The 23,351-nt window shown below is 41.5% G+C and overlaps 1 protein-coding gene across 1 annotated transcript in view; it reads right to left on the bottom strand.

The window, feature by feature from the left end:
• TTC39B (tetratricopeptide repeat domain 39B) overlaps nucleotides 1-23,351 on the bottom strand; it is a 74,107-nt gene that overhangs the window by 44,838 nt on the left and 5,918 nt on the right. The window contains exons 2-10 of the mRNA XM_019517563.1: nucleotides 20,010-20,141; nucleotides 15,686-15,762; nucleotides 11,296-11,363; nucleotides 7,316-7,380; nucleotides 7,060-7,165; nucleotides 4,351-4,416; nucleotides 1,920-2,028; nucleotides 722-789; nucleotides 582-641 (exon numbers count right to left, since the gene is read on the bottom strand). Of these exons, the coding sequence (XP_019373108.1) occupies nucleotides 582-641; nucleotides 722-789; nucleotides 1,920-2,028; nucleotides 4,351-4,416; nucleotides 7,060-7,165; nucleotides 7,316-7,380; nucleotides 11,296-11,363; nucleotides 15,686-15,762; nucleotides 20,010-20,141 (751 nt within the window). The remainder of the gene's footprint in view (nucleotides 1-581; nucleotides 642-721; nucleotides 790-1,919; nucleotides 2,029-4,350; nucleotides 4,417-7,059; nucleotides 7,166-7,315; nucleotides 7,381-11,295; nucleotides 11,364-15,685; nucleotides 15,763-20,009; nucleotides 20,142-23,351) is intronic.

Here is a 23,351-nt window from a genome sequence, read left to right as displayed (position 1 = left end):
ATGAGCCGCAGCCCCACCCTGTGCCCCACCCCACCCCAGTAGTGCCTGCTCCAGCGTCTGCTCCACTCCCTCCCTCACTGCGGGGGCCTTGATCTGCGCCCCCACACTCCTTCCCTCCTTCCCCTTCCACCACAACAGACTTACCAGCTGCATGCAGCTTTCCACACTGCTGGGCTGTGCTCCTCACCATCTATGGCCATTTATTGGCCAAATTTATCGGATACTTATCAGGCTGATTTCTGATACAGTCAATTTTCTTTATATCGGTGCCAATCCAATATCAGACCAATGTATTGGTGCACCTCTAATAACTATTGTAAATTAAGGAGCCAAATCTTCTCCCCAGCATCTGACACAAACAGATAGGGTAACTGCTGACCTCCCAGACTATTACATATTTCCTCTTTAGAGGATGACGTCATTTTTCCACAAACCCGAAAGGGGAGAAGACCAGAAATCAGTGTCTAAATGAAGTCAGTGGAACTATCTAAGTGACATATACAAGCAAAGTCTATGCTGAAATCTAATACTGTGCATAATCTGTAACTATAATATTAATAAAAACCACATAAAGTAAATACCTTTTCAAAATTTCCTTGCAGTATAGATATTCTGGCAGCGTAGAATAAAATAATGGAACCCTTGAGAGGAAAAGAAAAGAAAGTAAAGAAGCAGCCATTCCTTTATTCAGAATCTTTGGTAAACTATACTGAGTACTCACATTTGGAAACTTCTGGAGGTAGGGTTCAAGTAGAGTCTCTGCTTCCTCAAGATTGGCTTCTCCTGTACCTATAATCATAGTAAGACTACTTCTGACTCACTAGAACAGCACAGATTTTTAAAAAGTAATTTCCAAGTTATATCACAGATTGAGTAGAATATCAGAGAACAGTCTTGTTTTACCTATGCCATGGAAAACTTTATTTTAATATAGTAAGTTTCAGTAAAAACAAAATCCCATTCTAGGTCTTTAAGATACTAAATATCCAAGAGAGAAATAAAACAGAGCATATAAGCAACCTTAATATGAAATTCTTAATGATATATTTTAAACAAACAAAAAGCCTTCCTTAATCTTGCCAGAAGTTTGAAAAACTATTTTAATGCCTCTTGCTTCCCAATTTTTAGCTTAGCAGATAATATTGAGAAGAAAATAAGTCTTTCTAAATTTCTTGGCTTCTAAATCCCGATAAGCCAAGAAGGGTAAGTATAATATTCGCAAAGAGATGCAAGCATATCTTAGAAACATACGTAGTCCTAAAGCCACCAGTACATTCAAGGGGCCTGACCAACTCTACAGGTATCTGAACTTTCATCATCACAGGCATTCCAGACCTTCCAGCAACAGTAGCATATCAAATTCCATTTGGCTATACCTTTTAGTTCACTAGTTAACTTGGAATGCCCTAGTAATCTTATTGAATTTTTTCTGGACAATTATAAGATCAAAGGCACACCCCAAGGTTGAAGGGAGAGAATCATTCTGAGTTTCTTCCTCTCCATCTTTGTCTGATCTTTCCTGGTCCAGGGAAAATTTACGCACAGACTAAAGTGTGTGCATGAATGCATACATATCTTCTGAATGTGGAAAGTATGTAAGTGAATGTTTAAGAGTATATATTCATTTGGCTCGTTACTTTTCATTCTTCTCACCATTACTTTAAGAACTGGGGCTTCTTCACACTTAAAAATAGGGTTTGCTGGTACAGATATAATAGTAGAGATATAACAGAAACCTCTTCTATTGGAAATTCAGTTTATATCAGCAAGAGTTCTTTGTGTATAGTTTAAAACAAACTAAGTGTGTCTACACAAGGGTTTTGCTGGCATAAATAAATTGCTTACTGGTATGATTTTATGAGTGATGTCACCAGCTGTGTCTATTAAAGTACAGGCCAAGTTCAGTACCAAGTTCTTACCAAGGATGAAGCAGACAAAAGTGTGATATACCAGCAAGGTGAAAGTACACAGGATGGCCCTCAAACTTGTACCGGAAGCACCTTCCCGTAGCTGGAGGAGGCCTATATCCTAAAGGAATCAGAAATGTTTAGTTATCTACTACAGCATACTGGACATCTAATGTAAGTGATAAGATTAATATAAGTGCTAACAATTTTTTCATTTTTCTCTTTTAGAAAAACTCAACTCCTCCTGGTTAAAATCCAGAGGGTCCTGCTTTCCCTAGACAGAGCTCTGAGCTCCAGGAATGAGCAACGAGATCACTCAGTGGAAGTGTTCACCTCTTTAAATGGAGGACTACATTTAAGTCCATGGGTGGAACGCAAACAGAGTACTCAACAACTTGCAGATCAAGTTTCTGTGTGCCTTCTCACCACTATCCCTTGGCAGGGAACTTCCCTCAGTGTTCTTTGTGGCACCAATATCAAGGGAAGGGTGCATACATATACAATCAAGAATCCCACAACCCTATACATTCCACATATCTATCCACAGCCACTGACCTTCCACACATGTTCACCTTTATCAATGCAACTTGCAGGCAGAAATTCTAATTTCTCTACCATTTGCAATGATTTCTACACAGATCTCCTACCACCCCCGATCTTTTAGCCACCAGAAAATATTTTTGCAGGCTAGTATTAAATATGTTTTCACTGATGCCTTGTTTCTAGACCCTACTTGCAGCAGCTCTCTTGGTGTCTACACAGGCAGAAGAGAGGGATGACGGTTCATAGAGACCCCTTCCTGCATAGCGATGCAGGAAGCTCATACATATAGGAGCTCATATACATTCATAATATATGAAGTCTGTTTAACTCTCAGATTCTGTGGACCCTGATGGTACAGTTGGAGCAGCTGCTCTGTGCCCAAGCCATGTAGCTTCAAGTCTTCCTTTGGATTAACCAGGTTAGCTCAGATCTTCTTACACAAGTAAAGGCTCTTAGAAGTTGGGCACACATGTGAAATAGGAGAGCTGTGCACTCACAATTCCTGCCTCCTAGGGTAGAGCAGGTAGGACAGGCAGAAAGTATATGAAGCTTGGCTCCATCCCTAGCAATTGGCTTGGAGGATGCATTTATTTGCTGCTGTTATAAGCTAAAGGAGAGTTACAATTCTTTCTACAGCAAGGGGGAGCTGGAAGCTTGTTCTGAGGTACCGTGCTTCTCTTGGCTGCTCCTGTGAGGGGTGTAGCTCAGTGTTTTTCAACCCATGAGTCACAACCCAAAAGTGAGTCATAAGAATATTTGAAAGGGTTGCAAACAGTGACAGAGAAATGAAGGAAAGCACGGGTTTCTCCTTGCAGACTGGCAGCCGGTAAGGAGCTAGCTGCCTGGGGCTGGGGAGGAGCTGGAGGAGGGTGATTGGAGGCAGGGACACCACATGCGCAAATGCACATGGCTGGCATACAGCCAGGTAGGGCAGTGAGAGCAGCCCCAGCAGCTGGATGCAGATTAAGTCTATGGGGGACAGAGGTTGGAGGCCCAGGGCTTGGGGACTATGTGGGTGCAGGGAAGGGCTCAGGCAGGGGGAAGGGTGTGTGTGTGTGGGGGGGGTGGGGAATGGGTGGAGGGGGCAAGGTGCCGGCTGGCACTAGAGGAAGGTGTCCAGGTGCTGGGGCTGCAGCAGCATAGGAGGGCAGGGAGAGAGGGGGGAGGGGAGGGGCCTTTGGGGACAGTGGTGAGCTGCATGGCCAGGCTTGGCAGCATCAGTGCCTGTGCTTGCAGAGGTGGGGCAGCTGGGAGATGCTGCCCAGGGGGAAGGGGCATGGCCAGGCTGCCTGGCACTGCACAGGAGCCCCCAACCCAAGGCATGGAGTGCCACAGGCCTTCCCACCTCCTCCCTCCAGAACACGCCAGGGTCAGACTTGCTCTGCCACTGGCACAGTCGCCAGAGCCGCTGCAGCCACTGCGCTCTGGCCCAGCACAGCAGGGGCACCTGGGGGCCCCCTCCAGCAGGACTACGGGAGAGCAGAGGGGCTGCAAGTTGGGAGTGAGGGACACCGGCAGGGCCAGGGTGCTGCAAGTCGGGAGTGTGTAATAAATATTTTGGGGCCAAAATACTTGCATGTTTTCTACTTAAACTATTTACTGGGTCAGAACTGGCCATCAATATTTACAAATGGGTCCTGATACAAAAAAGTTTGAGAACCAGTGGTGTAGCTTATGACCCACAATTTACTCAGGGTGTGTTTAAAGTGGCCTAGTCAGTATTTTATAAAAATATATAAATAAAAATGAAAGCAAAATAAGCAAATAAATGAAGCAGAACAAGCGAACAAACAGAAAAAGCTGGCTTAAATAGAAGATCCTTTCACTTTACAAAGATTATACCAAATCCTTTTGCACCCTAATAGAGAAACCCCTGAAATTTTTAAAAATAAATCTATACCCTGTTGCCAGAAAAGCCAATAAATTCTAGAAGCCGGAGAATCCTTCCTGGTAAAAGGGACAGCAACTGTAATAAACAGCAAACAAAAACAAAGAGTTTAATCAGACATACAAACCTTGTATGTAATTCTTAAATGCAAACAGGTTCTAAAAAACTGCTATATGACCATAAATGTGAATTACAGTACCAAATACCATTTTTAACTGGCATGAAAAGGAAATATCAAATTCAAAATATAAATATACTATTTTAAAGATATCAAAATTGATGTGAACGATCAATTATTGTACAACCAACTCCATGCACATGGCAAAACTTGGTTTTCCAGCCTGAGAACAATATGATCTTACTCCCATCATGCTTTCAAAATGATGTCTCCTTATCTTAGGCTTACTAACAACATTAACAAATTGTGCATTATTGGAAGTTAAGGCATAATATTTTAATAAGTACAATGCTCACGTTATTATTCATACTGTGACAGCATGTAAATAGCCTTTCTTTAAGAAAACTGTTTTAGTATTGCTGATCAGATTTTTAAATCTATTGTCTTGGAAAGCTTTCTTCTTTGTTTCTGTTTTGAAAGCACTTGAGTACTTGTTAAGCAATTATGTTACACAGAACTTGTTCACTGGGTTCTTCCGTCACTTACCCTATTTACTTCAGACTATACTGCCAACTTGTCAAGATTATTCTGAATTCTAATCCTGCCCTCCAAAGGGCCTGCAATGCTTTCTGAAAATATTTGTATGGTAAACAGTGTAAAACTGAAGTCTAGCAAATATTTTTTCAGTAAAAATACCAAGAAATGTCAGGTTGAAGGTTACTGCTGAAGAGGATCTGTCCAGTTTATACTCATTTGATCTAGAATAGATCTTTTTCCTTCACATTTACTGTTGATAATAGTGCCAGTGTATATGGACAGTCACCAGTGCCTTGTGTCTTAAAGGATAGTCCTGTTTTAAGTAGGCTGACAACACTCTTAAAATGTAACCAGTGTACAACAGCACCCTTGCTGTCCTATCCATGAGAGGTAATTTAATGACACAATACATAAAATAAACTCGTAACATTAGACAACTGTGGCTCTTGGCAGCCATTACATTTATGGCATGATTCATGAGTTAATCATGCCATGAAATTGTAACATGCCACACATACAACCAATTTATGGTGTGATAAAATTACAAATCAGCCACAAAGACATTCCACATTAAACATGGAACCTCTTCATGACTCTTTTTTATCATATATTAGTTTGAATGTGTGGCATGTTAAACCCAAGTAGTGCAGCCCAACTTCACAGGGCTCCCCAAACCTGGAAAGTTTCAAGCCAAGTGGTACGGCCCCAAGCTGGGCTGAAGCACTCAACTTCACAGGTGCAAAGTGGGTGGAGCTGATGGGTTTTCTCCACCCAAGAAGTTTAAATCCACTTGCAGTTTAGCCCTGCATAGGCTGCCCTGAAATTGGGTTTAGAGCTGTGGGACATGGGGTGCTTTATAGGTTAAACTCCCTGGGTGTGCAGAGTCCAAGGTGCCAAGTTCCTCACGCCTGCATAGCATGTCTCCACCCATGCACTGGGCAGCCCTTGCAGGGTGTGTGGGTATAAACTTGCTGACAGGCATGGAGCCCAAAATCAGGATCCTAAGCTCCGTGCCCATCAGAAAATTGACAGGGCGGTTACAGGAAGCAAAGCAGTAGGGACCAGTACCCCATGCTAGCCGCCCTGCACCAGCAGTCACGCACCTGGGATCTATCCCTGATCCAGGTCCTGCCATGCACATGTGATCTGGGATCAAATCCATTAAATTAACATTTGTTACAGACCTATGTGTGCATCTCGCAAACTGCTGTTTCTCTATCTTGCATGTAATTAAACTTGTCAGTTTATAGAAAAATCAACCAATCATTGCAGCAAAAGAATGACATACACACAAAACAGGTTTGTTTGTGGAACAATAGACATAATAAAATATTCTATTCTAGTCTAGTTTATGAAGCAGATGCCATGATGCATTGTTTTTAATTTGTTAGAAACTACAACACTTCTTTTAAAACATCCTCAGCACATGATGCAAATACAAGTGTTTGCTATTAGGCTGAACATGGTTTTTAGAATATGTTAAAAAACTGCAAATAGTAGACATATAAGAAGTTGGCAACATATACTTTTCCCATATAGAATAAACGATCCACAGGGTCACCACAGGAGCCTGAAATATCCACCACACTGCACTACAGGCGTGTCTTGAAGTGATGGCACTATAAACCAACCTTTCATTTGAGCAAAGAAGAAAGCCTAACACAGAGCAACATGTATATACAAATATCAGTATATATGACACTATGGCTGCCTGCAGACATGGAAAAAAAGTGGTGCTTTACATTAACCTCAAGCACTCCCACACCAAGCCCAGAGCATGCCCAGAAAAGGCAGTTTGTTAGCTGCACCAGGCTCACCTGATGTCCATATAAATCAGGCCCTTTAGTGTGGCTTTTTTGGTACTTTTAACTAATAGCCGATTGCCTCAACTTGGGATAAAAGTGCCAAAAAACCCTGCTGAAGTGCCTGATCTATACAGATGCTGCAGAGCCAGGTCAAAGTAGTGCACTGCTGCTTCTGGTAAAATGCGTTTGTTTCCCCACCCCCCACATCCATCAGGGCCCTATCTTAATGGTCTTCTTACTGTATGAAAACTAATATCGTACCAGATTAAATGCTCCTATCCCAAGCTTTACTCCTCCTTCAAACTGGTGGTAAGTTTCATTTTTGCTTTTGATGCCCTGAGTCATCTGTAGCACTTGAAGACATTCTCTTATTTTAGGGGAAAAAAAGAAAAGAAAACATGATAGAGGTGATACAAATTAAGTAATACAATTGCCAATATATTTCTTCAAAGAGTTAATGGAATTCCTCCTCTATATAGCAAGTCTGAATCTGACTACATGTTTTATAAGAACTTACTTGTATATTTGGTAACTTGTCCTAATTTTGAGGCCACCCTTGATAAAGTTGATCATATTTTCATCCTGTAAGAAACGTGTTTTACTGTGCAAAAATGTGCAGATTTGTTTCTTTTGCAGTTGCATAAAATGCTCATAAGAAAATGTCTTTTAACTACACATCTTCTTACCATTAATCTTTACAAAATGTTACTTATTTATGATACATAAAATCAATTTTATAGTTATAAACTTTACTCTTAGGGAATATTATACAGAAAACAGAATACAGTATCAGGGTGGCCAACTTGTGGCATGAGTGCGACAAGGGCATGAGCAGCTTCACGCTGTGTGTCACATGGCAGAATGCAGAGGGCACAGGTAGCCTATGGGCTCCTACAGACATGCAGCAAGGCTGCTCCAATGTGCTGGAAATCGAGTCTGCCGGAGCATAGAAATAAATGTGCTCCAGCAGCCTCCAGCGTCCCCGTGCTGAAAAATGGCAGTGGGGTGCTTTAAATTAAAACTTGTTTGATGAGCTTTAATTCAAAACATCCCACCACCATTTTTCAGCGTGGGGATACTGATACACGTGATGCTTGGGCACTTTTAATTAGCACCGCATGCTAATTAAAAAGTGCCCTGCCTCCCCAGCCTCCTGGAGCACATCTATAAATGCCCTATGTGTGCACTGGTAGATAGTACAGGGATCAGAAAACAGTGCATTAAATCAGGCAGGAAGCTCAGGGCAGGAAACAGAGAGCAGAGCAGCAGCTTGGTAAGGGAACATAAAGCTGTGAAGCAAATCACGTATGGGACAAGGATCTTAGTGGCACTCGGGGAAGGTAAATGGTTAAATTGTGACACTCCTGCCAAAAAAGTTCAGCCCCCACTGCAGTATACGATAAAATGACAGAGAAACAGTTCTCTGCATGTTCTGAATGACACTCTAAATACAGATTATTAAAAAAATAGCCAAAAAATAGAACAGAGACAAAAGACCTTCAGCATTTAAGAGATAAATAACAAAAATTTCCACCAGATGGTGGTAGAAGAGCATTCTTAGAGAAAGTTTCCAAATTGTGCCTTGGAAAATGTAGAGAGGTCTTGAAAGAAAAACCCCAAACATCCTCTATTCAGTTAAATTCAAAATGCTGCTCAATAGCAACTCCAGTTTACCTCAGATTGCAGTAAGGGAACTAACAGCACATACCTTCCAATTGTATATATGAAAATATAATCTAACAACGTTCTGTGCACATTATATATTCACATAACGTAAGTATACCAGGTATTTATTTTTCATTCTATCATGGAAGAATTTATTTTACATAGACTTAACATTTGAATTCATTTAACTGATACTTCAGAGTCTTTTTCCAGTAAAAAACAATTATATGTTGCAGAGTGTATGTTTGATTTGATCTCTTTATTTAATTACAGGCATTGCCACCAAGCCTATTATCAAGATTCCCTGACACTTCAAAGTACAAGGCTATTTTCCAGTTGCTTATAAATTTTCAAACTAAGCATTTTGGCTCAATATTTCCAGGAAGTATGTATTTGTTAGGCTGATTTGAGGGCGGATTAGGGTTGCAGTATTTCAGATGAAATTATTCAGTTGCTCCTGAGAACAAAATAATTTTAAAGTATTTTGTTTTTCAATGTTAAAAAATTCTGGTAACCTTTGTTTTAGTGCTCTCATGCTTTGGAGCAGGGACTTGAAACTTGGCAGCAAGTCACAGATGTACTATTTTGCATCTCCATGATAAGTTATGGAAAACATGGCATTGTGGGGCAAGCACAATGAGACAGAAAACCTAAGAATGGCAGAGATTTGGATTATCTGGGCAAAGAAAATAGGTTTGGGAGTCAAATATGGGAGATAGGGAATAACGGGCGATAAGAGAACTGAAACTAGATGAGGATTTTGGAGAGGGCTGGGTAATTGGGACAAGGAACTCTAAATCAGTCAGGATGGGAAGCTTGGGCATGATGAACAAGTTCTGGAAGCTTGTGGGGAATGGCAAGGAATGGAGAAGAGAACTGGTATTCGCTGGACAAAGACTGGGAGTGAGTGGTAGGAGAGAGACCATAGGAGTGGGACAAAGATTTCAAGGCAAGAAACTGGGATCAAAAGCTGGTCTCAATCTCTTCCCTAGACTAGGTCAAGAAAATAGAACTATGAGAAGGAGCCAGTGGTAGGTACAAAAAAAAAAGCCTGAAAAAGTTGGGGCAGGTCTGAAGAGATCATACCTAGGGGAGATTGAGCAAAAAAAGGGCACCATGTCTACTGAAGTACTCATTCTTCCAGAGCCTGAAACTGAACACAAGAACCCAGAGTTTCACCACCTCACTCCTCTCTACAAATATCTGTGAAATGTACCCTAAAACCATGGGTACACAGTGTGCCTGAGTTCACCTGTAATATCCATTCTTCCCACAGAGGTATTTTAAAGTAGTAAATGCACTAGTGTTTTAAAGCAATCGGATACTGCTGGGATTAGCAACACAAAAACACCAATCAGAAAATTAATAATTCTATTTTAAAAGGGTTTAAATAATAGGTGGTAAATAAGTGAATGGGGCTTATTCAGCAACCATGAAACTAAATAATGAAAAGCTGCTTGTTAAGTGAGTATTGTCTATTCTGTGCATTAAAAGTCACGGAAGCTATGAAAACAATTGTACATGATCATATAATTAAAGACTGTATATCAGAATACATGCATGTCAGGGGACTGAAATAAGGTCTAGAGTGATTTTGGTTCTGGGATAACTCTGAGTGCTAGAATTTGCAACATTAGTAATGTTAATATAGCTTTTTATATAGACCTAATATATTTTTTCAAGTGTTGAAGTCAACAGAGTTGAGTATGTTTTACTTTGTGTATGAGTAGTCCCACTGGAAGCTATTAAAGCAAGCTGTGATAGAAAAAAAGTGACATTTTAACATTAATCCCTCGATGTAGAGGATGTGGCCACCCTCCACATCTACTATATTATCTAACTACTATAATTTTCAGTGAAAAACTAAGCTGGGAGTTTTTCAACAGCTCAAACTAAATTATTTAATAAACTTAATTAAAACTCACTACTGGATGATGAACTACTTCTGGAATAGCAGTTGGAATTTAGGGGGAAGGCATGGGCCCAAATTGCTGTGGGTAAGAATCCCTCCTTCCCATACATAGATAACAAAATAATAAAGAGAAGGTATTTAACAACCTCTAACTTATTATGTGTTCATTGTGTTACTTTTTGTCATGGAAATTGTGGCATTTCATTGAGGGAAAATAGGCTTCCATAAAAAAAAAGCACTTTTCTGGAGATTTAAAATGATTGGTGAGAAACTATGACCCATACTCAAACAGCCACTTCCAGGCCTGCTTTAGCAAGCTTACTTTCAAAACTCTCATTTGGTAAACACAACTAATCACAACACCCCAGTGCCTCCCATAATTCCAAAGTGAACAAAAACAACTCCTCTTGAACAAGTAATGCATTACTATAGGGTTGAGGGCATCATTTAAAGTCTATATGGACAGTGACTTCCAATGGAAGAACAAGAAGGATGGCTGCCAAAGAAATCAGCATGAAATGAAATCCTGTGGGTCGGGATGACATTTTCTACCAAATTCACCCATTTACAGCAATGCACTGCTTGACACCTGTGTTCTACATTTCTCTCACTTAAGGAGTACTGGCCAGTATGCACAGCTAAATGAATCATTGTTATGAAACTGTGTAACATAACAGACCCTTGGACAAAGATTAAAAGTTTATTTTTTTAAGTATGTTTAGATAGAAAATGTGAGTGTCACAATATAGCATAGCGTAAATGGCATTTTCAGTCAGTTTCTACAAAATAAACATTGTAAAAAAACATTTCTGTTTTCAAACATTACAGTTTTGGGGGAAATAATGTCTTAATTTGATTACTAATATTTTACACTAAATTGCATATTCACACAGAGATCTAAAATGAACAGTTGATATTACCTGTACAAATGTAAGTGCTGCTTTCTGCAATAAACATTCAGCATAACAGATTTCAGCATGCATTTCCTCTACAAAAAAGATCAAACAAAAGAAGTCTCAAATTATTAATTGCCAACATAATGCTTATTGGTTCACATTCAAATATGGTACTTGCCAATCAATGGGATAACAATATGTTGCCAGCAAAATCTAACTAGATTTTTATCATTCTTGTTTTGATAACTGTCAAGCCATATATGAAACAAACAAACAAAAAAAATCTAGTCAAGGACACTAGTTAAGAAGTTAGCTAAAAATAGTCTTCCATGTCACTTTTCTGCAGCCAAAAGCTTCAATCAGGCTTCAATTTGGGACACGTTACTGAGGCAACACTTGTCACTTTGGTAGACAATCTATTAATGAGTAAAGATAAAGTAAATATGTTCATTCTCAACCTACACCACTAGCTCATCAAACACTCCTGCCACTAAGAGCTGGTACCAGTGAACAGGAATATTCTAAAATGGCTCAGGGCCTGCTCATGTAAACTTGTCCTATAGCCATCTATATACATTTATATACATCTCTCTATATATATCTATACACATCTATAAGGTCCAAATCTACCCTGCCTTCTGCTTGACTTCAGACTAACACAACTACCTATGTCTCTAAACTGAAAGAGCCATTATAAACCATTTCCTTCTAATCATCAAGGCTCTCAACATGCTGGATCTGCAAGGGTCAATCCTTTTTTTCTATCTGACCGATGAGACTCAGAGAGCTAATTAGAAGCATCAGTAGTACTCAGGTTACATGCAGCACTGTCTATACTTCAGTTCAAATAACACCTCCATGGCCTGGCTTCCATTCTGCCTACATGAGAGCAGCTGACTGAAGCTGAATCAAAACAAGATTCAAGTGATGCTGATAGAAAGACAGAAGTACTTTGAACTCGGCGCCACAGCTCTGCTCTCCTTGAAAAGATGTCTGTCCTTATTCGGTCACCATCTTAGACTTCACATTGCACTCAGAACACACAAATATGCATAATGGAAAGAAAAAAAAAACAATTCTATCTGTGGCTGACTAGAACATTTAACCCAGAGGTGCTCAGTGCCCAGCCTACAAAGCCATTTCATCTGGCCTGCAGAGCTCCCAAACGACCAGAATTTGGCAGCAGGGGAACAGTGGCAGCATTAATTCCTGCTTCCCTGCTATCAAATTTCCAGACAGTTGGGGAGCCTTCAGGCTGGGTACTGTGGCCCTGCATGATAGATCACACCAGCATGCAGCTGGATTGGGACAGCAGGTGGTGCATGGTGCAGCACTGGGCCCACGAACTGACTCGCTCATCCAGGCCCTGTTTTAGCTGAGGTTCTACCAGGTCTAGATACACTGTTGTACCTTATTTACCTGCATACCACATATCTTTTTCCCAAAAAATCATCCCTCCCCAGCCTACTGCCTTAAGTAGGCAAGTCATTTTCTGCCCAGAACAGAACTCCACTTTGAATCCTCTCACAGCAGCACTGGTATTTGCATTCAGGCACCCAAGAGAGGCATTTGACTTAATGGGCCATCGTTCTTCACTCCTCAGGTGTTAACAACTGTTTCTCCTTTTCAATGGTACTGATGTTCCACTAATCAAGCTAACTACTTCTGGCAATTTTGCTGTCTTTTAGTTACTCCCAGTTTCTCTCCTTTATTTCACAGCCTTGCAAAATGTTTTTAACTCTTCAAAATCATAGAGGCACTCTTGGAGACCAGTCTTCAGCAGCAGCTCAGGTTTGGCTAAGCAGAAAAGGGAGGATAATGCAGCTGAAGATAAGACTCTGTTGCTGCTTTGTAGTTATTAAACCAGAAAAAAAAATCTTTATTCTGCCTTCTCCAAAACAAGGTGCATGCCTTTATTTGGGGCATGTGGCTTGTGAGAAAATATGGGGTGCCTTTGAAAATTATGGACTTAGGGCTAGAGTCCAGTTCCCTTTCACATGCCTAAATGGCACTTACGTAGCCACATAGTTGCTGTTTTGGAGACTTATGCTCAATTTGAGATTTGCTGTAGCTACACTGTCCGTATACTCTGCTTCTGTCTCTGCTCAGTAGACTACACTCTGAGTACTGTAATTAGGAAGGCAGGGAGTGAAGATAAATGGTGTCAGAAAGAGAAAAGCAACCAGAGGGATGACAATGTCCTGAAAGAAAGGGGGACTCAGGCCCTGATCCTAATGAGGAAGTAACTATCCCAATGCTGTTTATTTTTATTCAATGACTATTAAATGGAAGGAGCAAAGAACCAGTTTTAAGGGGAAGGCTGCAGAGAAGTCTGAGAAATACCCAGCCCATGGACTAGTGATCAGAACACTTTCCTAGGAAGGAGGAGAGACCATTTCAAATGCTCTCTGGATGAAGGTTGTCTAAAACCCAAGTCTTCTGCTCCCTGAGCAAGTACGCTATAACCACTGCATATTTGGGGGAAAAAAGTAAGAGATTCCTTCCCTTCTTACTCTACTTCCAACAGGTACACATGCAGGATGATTCTACAGTTCCAAAGGAAACAGAATTCCAAAGTGCCAAAAACTGGTGTTACATTGCATAAGTGCCATTTAGGTGTATGAAAGGGAAATAGGCTTTAGCCCTGAACTTCTACAGTTCTGTATGTCCAGGAGTGAAGCTAAATGGTCCATAAAAAGTTCCAGCAAGTTAGGAAGACAGTACCTCTGGAGGAAAACTCTAAGCTGGTGAAGCTGTGTCTAATTTAGGTATGTACACTTAGCAATGCAGGCAACTGCTGCAGACAATGACCCTAGTATTTTAGTACTGGACTTACAGTTTTCAGAAACAGACCATGCTAAGAATTAGGATGAAATGACCATGCTCATTTGCTTTTGTAATGTCTGTCAGCAATAATTTGAACTCAGTTATCCTATTATGAAAAGATGGCATATCAAATCACTACACTAATGCCCTAGAGGGGGAAAAAAGTGAGCATGAGTAAAAAAACATCGAAAATAAGAACTTTCCTCTTTTTAAAGCAGGGGTGGGCAAAATACAGACCACGAGGCCAATCTGTCCGGCCCACAGAGTCCCTAAAAAATTTAGAAAATTAATATTGATCTGTCCTTGGTTCCTGTCAAAAATGACAGGAACCAGAGGCAGTAGGACCTGGGGGAAGTCCGGCAGGCTCCTGCAACACCAGGGCACAGCCCCGCCCCCCCCAGCCAAAAGGCCCAGCAGGGGCTTCTGGCCTGGGGCCACGTGACTGCACTGTGCCAGAACCTCAGGTAAAGGGGCGGTAGGGGGAGGGAGAGGGGGGAAGAGAAGGGCAGGGGAGGACCCCGGGCAGGGAAGGAGCCTGGGAAAAAGCTGAGTCTGGGGAAAAACAGCCCCTCGCCCACCCCGTGGCCCGGGTCCCCTGCTGCTGCTGCTCGCAGCCTGCGCAGGGCTGTCCTGAGCAGGCACAGGCAGCCCCACGCAGGCTGCAAGTGGCTGCAGCGTGGGACGCCAGCCACAGGGCAGGTGAGGGGCCACTTTTCCCCCTGCACTCAGCACCAGCTTGTAACCCAGCCCCTGCTGCCAGCCTGGGCCCCATGCCAGCTGTGGACTCACCTGTGGGGCTGCGCATGGCGGCAGCAGCTGTGGCCCCCTGGCTTGCCGCGCCAGGCAGTGTTTGCTGCTGCTGCCCACCCAGAGCTTGCGCACTGGGCAGTCCAGAGGTGGTGGTGACTAGGTTCAGTCCAGCTGGCAGCCAGGAGTATGATAACAGCTTGGATGCCATCTGTGAGGTATGGACCACAACGTATGGAAGGTACAGAGACGTGGCTAGTGCCTCTGGCATCAAGGCATAGAATGGGCAGCCTCCTGCATTTACCACCAATTTATTGTAATAGCAAAGTTGTGGCAGAAAAGATTGGGTGGACTGCCCTGTGGACAGGGTGGCGGGCTAGCTTGAGACCTGACTTTGAGCATGCCCCCATAACAGAAAGGTAATGTACTGAATTACTCTAGAGCAAGTATGTCCTACTTCCTATAAATACAAAACAACAAATCCACTTGCCACCATTCCCAATTTTTTAAAATAAAAGTTTGTATGGTCAAAAACTATACAAAATTTCTTCAACTACTGAAACTGCATAATGCTCAGACTATTTCTTAAAATCAGACTTATTCCTTTAAAATAACATTCCTCATAAATGCTGTGCATTTATCAACACATGAATTCCTCCTTTTAAAATAACTTCTGAAAATAGCTGCCATTGAACTGTCTCCAATATTTGGAGGGAGAGGAAAAATTACCTAAATTAAAAGATGTATGTGAACTTGCCTGTAAGTCTTCCTATACTGGTATAACTTTTTCAGAAATCCTTTTTCCTATATACTTTCAAAAAATACCTTTTATTTCTCTTACCTTCACTCAGCTGGTCCACTGACTGTTTAGAAACCAGATTGGACAAAGACTCTACCACTGTGCTTCTTTTTCTGAATCTAAATCAGCCACAATGGAAAAAAGAAACCCACAAAGGATAAGCAAATTTAAATAGGCATTTATATTAACCTAATGCATTATGATAATTAACTCCTTCTTCCTCCAAATGTTAGACAAATGTATAGCCATTCCAAAGAAGAGAGGTACAGCTCTGAGTAGTTTACCAATATATAACCCCCACTCTTGGTACATACCTTAATCCAGAAATCTATAAACCTTAATCCAGTCCCCTATTGTGTTATAGATTATGATACTATTTTTAAGTACGTGATCTCACAGTTTTTTCCCCTTTGCACAATCTTTCTGTAGTCACTGTACAATATGAATTATAGTCTGAGAAGGAATCAGGGATGTGAGTGAAGGTGGTTTCTATAAAACCCGCTTCCTCATTTTTGCAGGAATTAGAAAACTTGTTGCAACTGATGCAGGGAATTGTACAAAAGGGAAAGGATGGTCTAATAACTAAGGTTGTGTAACGCTCCCCTGGAGAACCATATTCTACCCCTGCCTTTAACACCAAGTTCTCTTGTGATTCTAGAGACGTCACTTAATCAGACTGCTCAAGGACTGGTCACTCCTCTCTGACAGCACAGACCATAGCCAGCATGTGGTATGCTAGCTAATGCTGAGAAGTGTCTGTGTAAGGCAGACAGGACCGTGTCTGCTTAGTGCTTTTTGCAGCTAATCAACAGGTACCTGATAACGTCCCTTCTTAGTATGTTCCCTTCCTTGCAAAAAGTTAAGAGCTTGAGCTAATGAGAGGCTTCATTTTCTGATGGGGTGATAAATGCTGATAGCAGAGCTGATAAATGCTCTGTTATCAAAGTGAGGAAGTCCTCTCTAATCAGGGTCCTGCAGGGGCCTGGCCATGGCCCCCTCCGCTTAGTACTGTGGAAGAGAAGGGAGGGCTGCTCTAGTGTCCCCTGGCTTCTGGCCTGAGACACTGTAGGCATGTGCCTGAACTTCCTCAATCCAGAGGGGATGTCTGTGTGCTTACAAACTGGTTTAGCCTAGCCAGGTTAGAATAACCTGCAAAGATTGAATCAGTTCTGGCTCAGGCTTTTTAAGTATCTGTCCCTAGCCTACAGAAAGAAACCTATTTCACTTTGCCCACCCAAAAAACACTTACCCAACTGCTATTTTTGGCACTTAACATACAGTTTGCAATCTTATTCCACATGCTGGGTGAACACATAAGTATCCACACAGCTACTGAACATACTCCATAAGCTTCACTCCAACTGGGCATGTACATGGCTTTATAAGGACAAATCCTGAGTGACTGCGAGCCATAAATTATAGCCAAGCAGAAATGTAATGCTTGCAGTAGTGGACACCAGAGGAAGAGGATTTTTTTTCCCCAAATAGGTAGTGGTTATAGGCTACTTGCTCAGGAAGCAGAAGACTTGGGTTCTAAGCCCCCTTCATCCAGAGAGCATTTGAAGCTGTCTCTCCTGCTTCTTAGGAAAGGCTAGTCCATGGGCTGGGAATTTCTAAGACTTCTCCACAGCCTTCCCCTTGAAGCTGGCTCATTGCTCCTTCAATTTAATATTCATGAATAAAAATAAATAGCACTGGGATAGTTACTTCCTCATCAGGATCAGGGCCTAAAGTTCCCCTTTCTTTTAGGACATTGTCATCACAGGTTTTAGGCAAGTAGCTTCGTGGTGAAAGCACTCACCCAGGAAACGACAAAACAGGTTCTAAGCTGCAGAGAGCAGGAGACGTATGGGGCAAGCTAGATTGTGGGTCTCCAGATGGTTGTTGCTTTAAATGGGAGGGGACCTGGGGTGCTAGCAGACACTTCCCCTCAGTTCTTGATACATTTTAACTAATGATATTAAATGCAAGGTGCAGATGCTAGACTACTAGAAAATTGAGCGAAGAGGAGATTGTATAATGCCTAACCTATGACTTTGTGTTAAAGCACTGTGCTGGGAGGGGCCTACAGCTTGGGCCACTTCTTGGCTACTCATAAGCTCTTTGGCTAAAACACGGTCATTATGTGGTCACTACTAGGGGTGTGAGAAACAGGCTGTATTCAATTCGGATTCGGCCCAAATTGGGGACAGTAATTCAATTTGTTGATTCGGATCACAGTCCCAATTCAATTTGACTGAATCTGAAGATTCAATGATGATTAAGAGAATCAGTGATTTGGCCATAGACACAGCTTGAAATGTTTTTTTCTACATACCTCAAAGTACCAGGCACAGCTCATGAACGCTGCAATGGCTTGGCTCAGCGATCGGCTGTGGGGGGACCTTGGGACCCCAGACGCAGAAAGCACCAGTCACTAAACCGGGTGGGGGGGGGGGGCCCTGCCACCCCCTGGATATGCCAGGGAGTGCACTGGCGGAAGTGGACCAGAAGTTGTTCTGGTCCACTTCCGGGTCTGCTGCCAAACGCACTGGAGACCCCCTTGTGCTATGGGACACTCCATCCACCCCAGCATCTCAGCATTCACGAGCCACCTGGTACCTTAAGGTATGTGGAAAAAACATTTCAAGCTGTGTCTACATCCAAATCGTTGAATCTTTCTGAACCTCTCCAAATTGATTCAGAGGGTTCCGATTCGATTCAGAGAGATTAGAGGGTCTCCTGATTAGATTCAGCCACCAAATTGGACCGAATCAAATAGGCAACAGAAACTTTGCACTACTTATTCTGTGCACTAAAGTGAGGCAGATGCTGTAGAGTGTAAGATCATGTAATTAAAAGATTGTAATACACAGGGGCCAAATGAGGTTGCATTGCTTTTAGTTCCAATGTAAACCTTAGTTCCAGTATTTCCTAATTTTTCTATGTTCATCTTAGACACCGTAATGTTCTTATAATGTGACATGTGCATGTGTGTGTGTAAAACAGTATATAAAATAATGTCCTGAATTCTTATACACTTCAGAAATCATACCATCATACTGACAATGTTTGAAGCTGAACACATAAAACAGCAGTGCACCCTTTCCACTTTTCCCCCATGTAAAAAATATGAAATGACGACTTTTTGTGATGATAGCAGAACTTTCTATTTCACAATATATACATGCACAACAAAAAGTAACAATTGTCAAGGACAGCTGTCAAAATGCTTTACATTTACTTTGTTTCAAATACAGTGACAGAAACTCAGAAACAGAGTTTCTATCACAGATTTTCTAACTCTGGACTTTAATTTTGCAAGATTCAGTTTTTGAATGTTCAACTTTAGATATTGTTAAAAGTCTGATTTTCAGATCTGTTGAACATATACAGCTAATTAATTCAGCTGGTGGTAAGCACAAACATGATATCAGAAGGACAGGTATTACTTTGGACTCCCAAAATTGAGAACATTTGAAAATTAAGGCCTAAAAATATGACCAACACAAAAGAAAAACAGACCCTTTCCCCAGAAGCACCTTCCTTGGTGACACCAGTTTACTACTGATTTTCCTTAAAACAGACTGCTTCCCTACGGGTACACTTTTCCCACCATGAGGTTCTGGCAGGCGGCCTTTTAAAGTTGGTAAAGGCAATCAGTGGTAGCCTTAGGATGGTCATTTTGCTATGGATCACTGTATTTTTGTCTCCTTTCCTTGTACACACATAATATATTTCTCTCACTTTTCCTTACTGCTGAGGATGCGGCACACTGTCACACACTAAAGTGTGATTAGCAAATGTATGGCAGAACCAGAAATAGAGCCAAAGTCTTGACTGCTAGTCTGCTGCCCTGGGGGGGAGGGTTGTTTTGTTTTGTTTTTAACTAAAGTACAAGCCAAACATTTACATTTCAATACTGTCAAAAAGCTTAGGTCTAGGTTTGAGAGAAGATTTTGATGAGTTATTTTCCAAAATATTTTTGACCCATTTTTTAAAGTGACCATACAGAAGAACAATGCTACAATGATACCATGGAAAACAATGATACCAGGTCTTTAAAAAGTTAGAAGCCACAGGCTGTATAAAAACATATGCTCAAACTGCATACACAAATACTATAACTGCATGTAGAAATTGGCTCTTTCCATATCAACATGGCTAGCCAGATGTTAATTAACTAGTATCTGAGTTCACAAATACCTGAGCATGAGTGGGTATTTGACTTCTGCCATAATACAAATAATGTATATTAATATTAATAAGAATAATTGCCTAATATGCTCTACCCAATTTAAGAGTATGCTACCATGCTCACTCCATACTGGAGCAGTAGTCAGTATATTCCATTTAAATGTCTCACACGTAATTTTCTTAGGCTTACCTTTGGCAGGTTTGTAAAGCTTCCTTCATTGTAGAAATTCCCAGCTGGATATCCTGTTGTTCAAAAGTCATAGCAGCTTGCATAACTAATATTGTACCATAGCCAAGAGCATGATACATACTGTTTTTAGACCTGGGAGAAATATACAAATCTCACAGATTAGAGCTAAACTAATACACTGGAAAGATAATCCCTATTTTATAGTAACCAAGTTCAATAATAAAATTAAGGTACAGATTCTACAGGACATTTTAGAGGTCACAGATGTCAAATTTCCTTACTTGAGATTTTAGGTGGACTTCCAGCCCTCAAGTAATCGGTTCTCTCTCTCCTTTGCTACGACAAAATCTGTGGCAATTTAAATTCTGCCATAATTCACAAACTGGGAATAAGAAAGTCATTTGCACTAATTCGGGATTCCCATATCAAATGGGTAAAAAGAGAGTGGAAAGTAGTAGGAAAATAACCTGAGAACGTATTATGGCAGATGATGAGGAGTAGAAGGGCAAGTGATTTATTTTTTATTTTCTCATTATATATTTTTCTGCCACAATGCTCCTCTCTGACATCTTTTTAAGTAAACAATCTTCCATGTTTCTACATAATATGATCTTTTGTACTGAATGCCAAAAGTATGTTAGGGCACTTACCATTTATACCTGACATCACTTCAACTTGTATGCTATCTGTAACACCTACTAAATTTAGTCAATTAGATCTTGATAACATTTTTTTCTTTCTACCTTTTATTTGAAAAAGAGGAGGGGAAAGCTAAATAACTTTACTAGTTGAGCCAATTTCCATGGAATGATAGGCAAATGATTTGTATATGTCACACAAAAGTGACTGCACATAAGCTGCAACGACTTACCAAAGACTAAATTTGCTAGTATCTTACTTTAAAGGTAATTTTTAAAAATGAAGGCACCAAGAGAGACAGAATTTGGCCCTAAATTTTTATTTCTTGGATGTATCAAATAACTGAATTTATTTTTAAAATATGTTTATTTGTTTATTATTTACAGAGTCACTTTTTAGGAAACAGTTTTCAGAAATATATATTAAAAAAGCCCCATATGCCAGTCCTTTGTATGTTGGCTGAATGCCTAGGAGAGCATTCAGCCAACATACATTCATGATACACCTTGAATATGTCCATAGCCCTGAAGTGCATGATCACCTAAGGGCTTCTAAAGTATTAACTTTTTTCTTCATAGTATGCATGATGAACTGAAACAGTAGTTTTTGTACAAAAGCTATTGCCCTTTTTGTCTTCTGGCATAGCAAGAATGAGTGTTATACATTTTCATTAACAAACATAAAACATCCTTAACTTTATTAAACAGACCTGCTGCTTTGTTTCTCACCATATTCAGAAAACCTCTTGAAAACCAAGAGATTCAGAGTTCAGAACCATGCCATAATGTTTGTTCTACATAGCATCACTTTGCCTTGTAGACAGTGAGTGTTATTCAGGGAACAAGCTAAATAAACAGGGTAATGCTGAGCCTTAAACACATCTCTTCACTGATGTAAAACTGTACTGACTAGGACAGGGGTAGACAATTATTTTGGGAGGAGGGCTGCTTACTGAGTTTGGCAAGCCATCAAGGGCCACATGACAGGCAGCCATGGGCAGATAAAGATTAATTTTCTAAATTTTTTAGGGGCACCCCGGGCTGGATAGAATGGCCTGGTGGGCCACATCTGGCCCACGGGCCGCATTTTGCTCGCCCCTAGGCTAGAAGCTAGCTCCATCTGCTGTACAGTCAGGCACTGAACATACTCCACAGAAACAACTAAATACTTGATAAATTCTACAGCCATTTCACTCTCCTTTTACAACCCCTTTACACTTACCCTTCAGTAATGTGCTTTTGCTTGCCCAACCTCAACTTCTTGGAGAATCTCCCTGCTGACAGTTCCCATAGCAGGAAGACCACTGTGCTGACAATTTATAGAATCCAGTGATGAAATGAGTTCAACTAGATCCCTTAATACAGGCCCTTCTTGAGTGCACAAATGGGTGAAGAGGCAGAAAGTGGGGCTCAAATCCCACCTCAATGGACAGAGGCCCCCTGATACCCTTATCCCATCTCAGCTATGCTCAAACTACTCCCCTCAGCAATTCCATCCACAACAAATGCTTCTAGATTTCATGGAAATAATTCTCACTGGTAGATGCTAGCTTCAGGGAGACAGGGTGTGAAGGACACAGAATTATGGCTACATTGGCAAAGCCCTTAAAACACCATTTCCTGTTTTCAGGCATTTGAGTCTTGCTGGGCATTGCATCTGGAAGGGCAAGGACATAGTAGGCTCTGCATTAACAAAGCTCTTTCTCTGTAAATTTTCTAGACATCTGAGGAGAAAGAGGAGTTGATCTTCACTTAAGCTATATACAGATGTTCCATCTGTGCCAACAGAAAAGCCTCTCCTGACACAAAAAGGAGAGCACACAGAAGACTGAGAACTGTCTCGTGGATGAAAAATGGCTCTTGTACAAAAAGTTAAATTGGTTATCTAGAAGGAAGATCTTTCTTCTGATCTAACTTGAACACCTGTGCACTTCAGGAGAGAGAGAAAGAAAAGAGATTCAGTATCCCACAGTCCTCTGCTCTCCCTTGGAAAGCAAACTGTCAGGCAACACTGTGGGGACCCTGCCCAACCAAAGAGCCTCCACCCAATGCACTACTCCCATTCCACTGGAAAGCCTGTGGGGAGTGGGGGACAATTCTCCTGTGACTACAAAGCTAACCCAGGCTTGGGCAACTCTGCAGCCATGAATGAACCCTGCAGCCACAGATCTTCTCTCTTCCCTAGTGGAACCAAAGGCATGCACAGGAGCAGGAGTCAACTGTGTTGTGTCGGCAAGACTGCCTGGGCTCAGACAACCTTGCAGCCACATGAGATTCCCAAAGACTGGGCTCAGACAGCTTTGTAGCTACATGAGATTCCTAAGGACTGGGCTTAGGGAAGCTGTCCCCAAGCCCAGTTCCTGGTCCAGCAGGGGAGGGATTGCTAAGACCTGAGGACTAGGACCTGTGGTTGGGAAAGGTTTTCCCACCCCAGTTTGTAGGCTTTAAATGATACATGTGCCACTTAGCTGGGTGGCATGCATGGCTATTAAAGGCTGGGGAATCAGGACAAAGGGTCAGAAAAAATCTCCCCAGCACTACTTTTCTGAGCCTCTACCTTAAAATCACCCTGTGTGCATCCCATCTGGATGCCTATTCATAGTTTCATAGTTTCTAGGGTCGGAAGGGACCTGAGAAGATCATCTAGTTCGACCCCCTGCCACGGCAGGAAAGAGTACTGGGGTCAAATGACCCCAGCAAGGTG

The sequence above is a fragment of the Gavialis gangeticus genome, unplaced genomic scaffold, assembly GCF_001723915.1.
Source record: "Gavialis gangeticus isolate Ggan-Ray unplaced genomic scaffold, GavGan_comp1, whole genome shotgun sequence".
NCBI classification, from domain to species: domain Eukaryota; kingdom Metazoa; phylum Chordata; order Crocodylia; family Gavialidae; genus Gavialis; species Gavialis gangeticus.
This window is presented reverse-complemented; position numbering and strand designations above follow the sequence as displayed.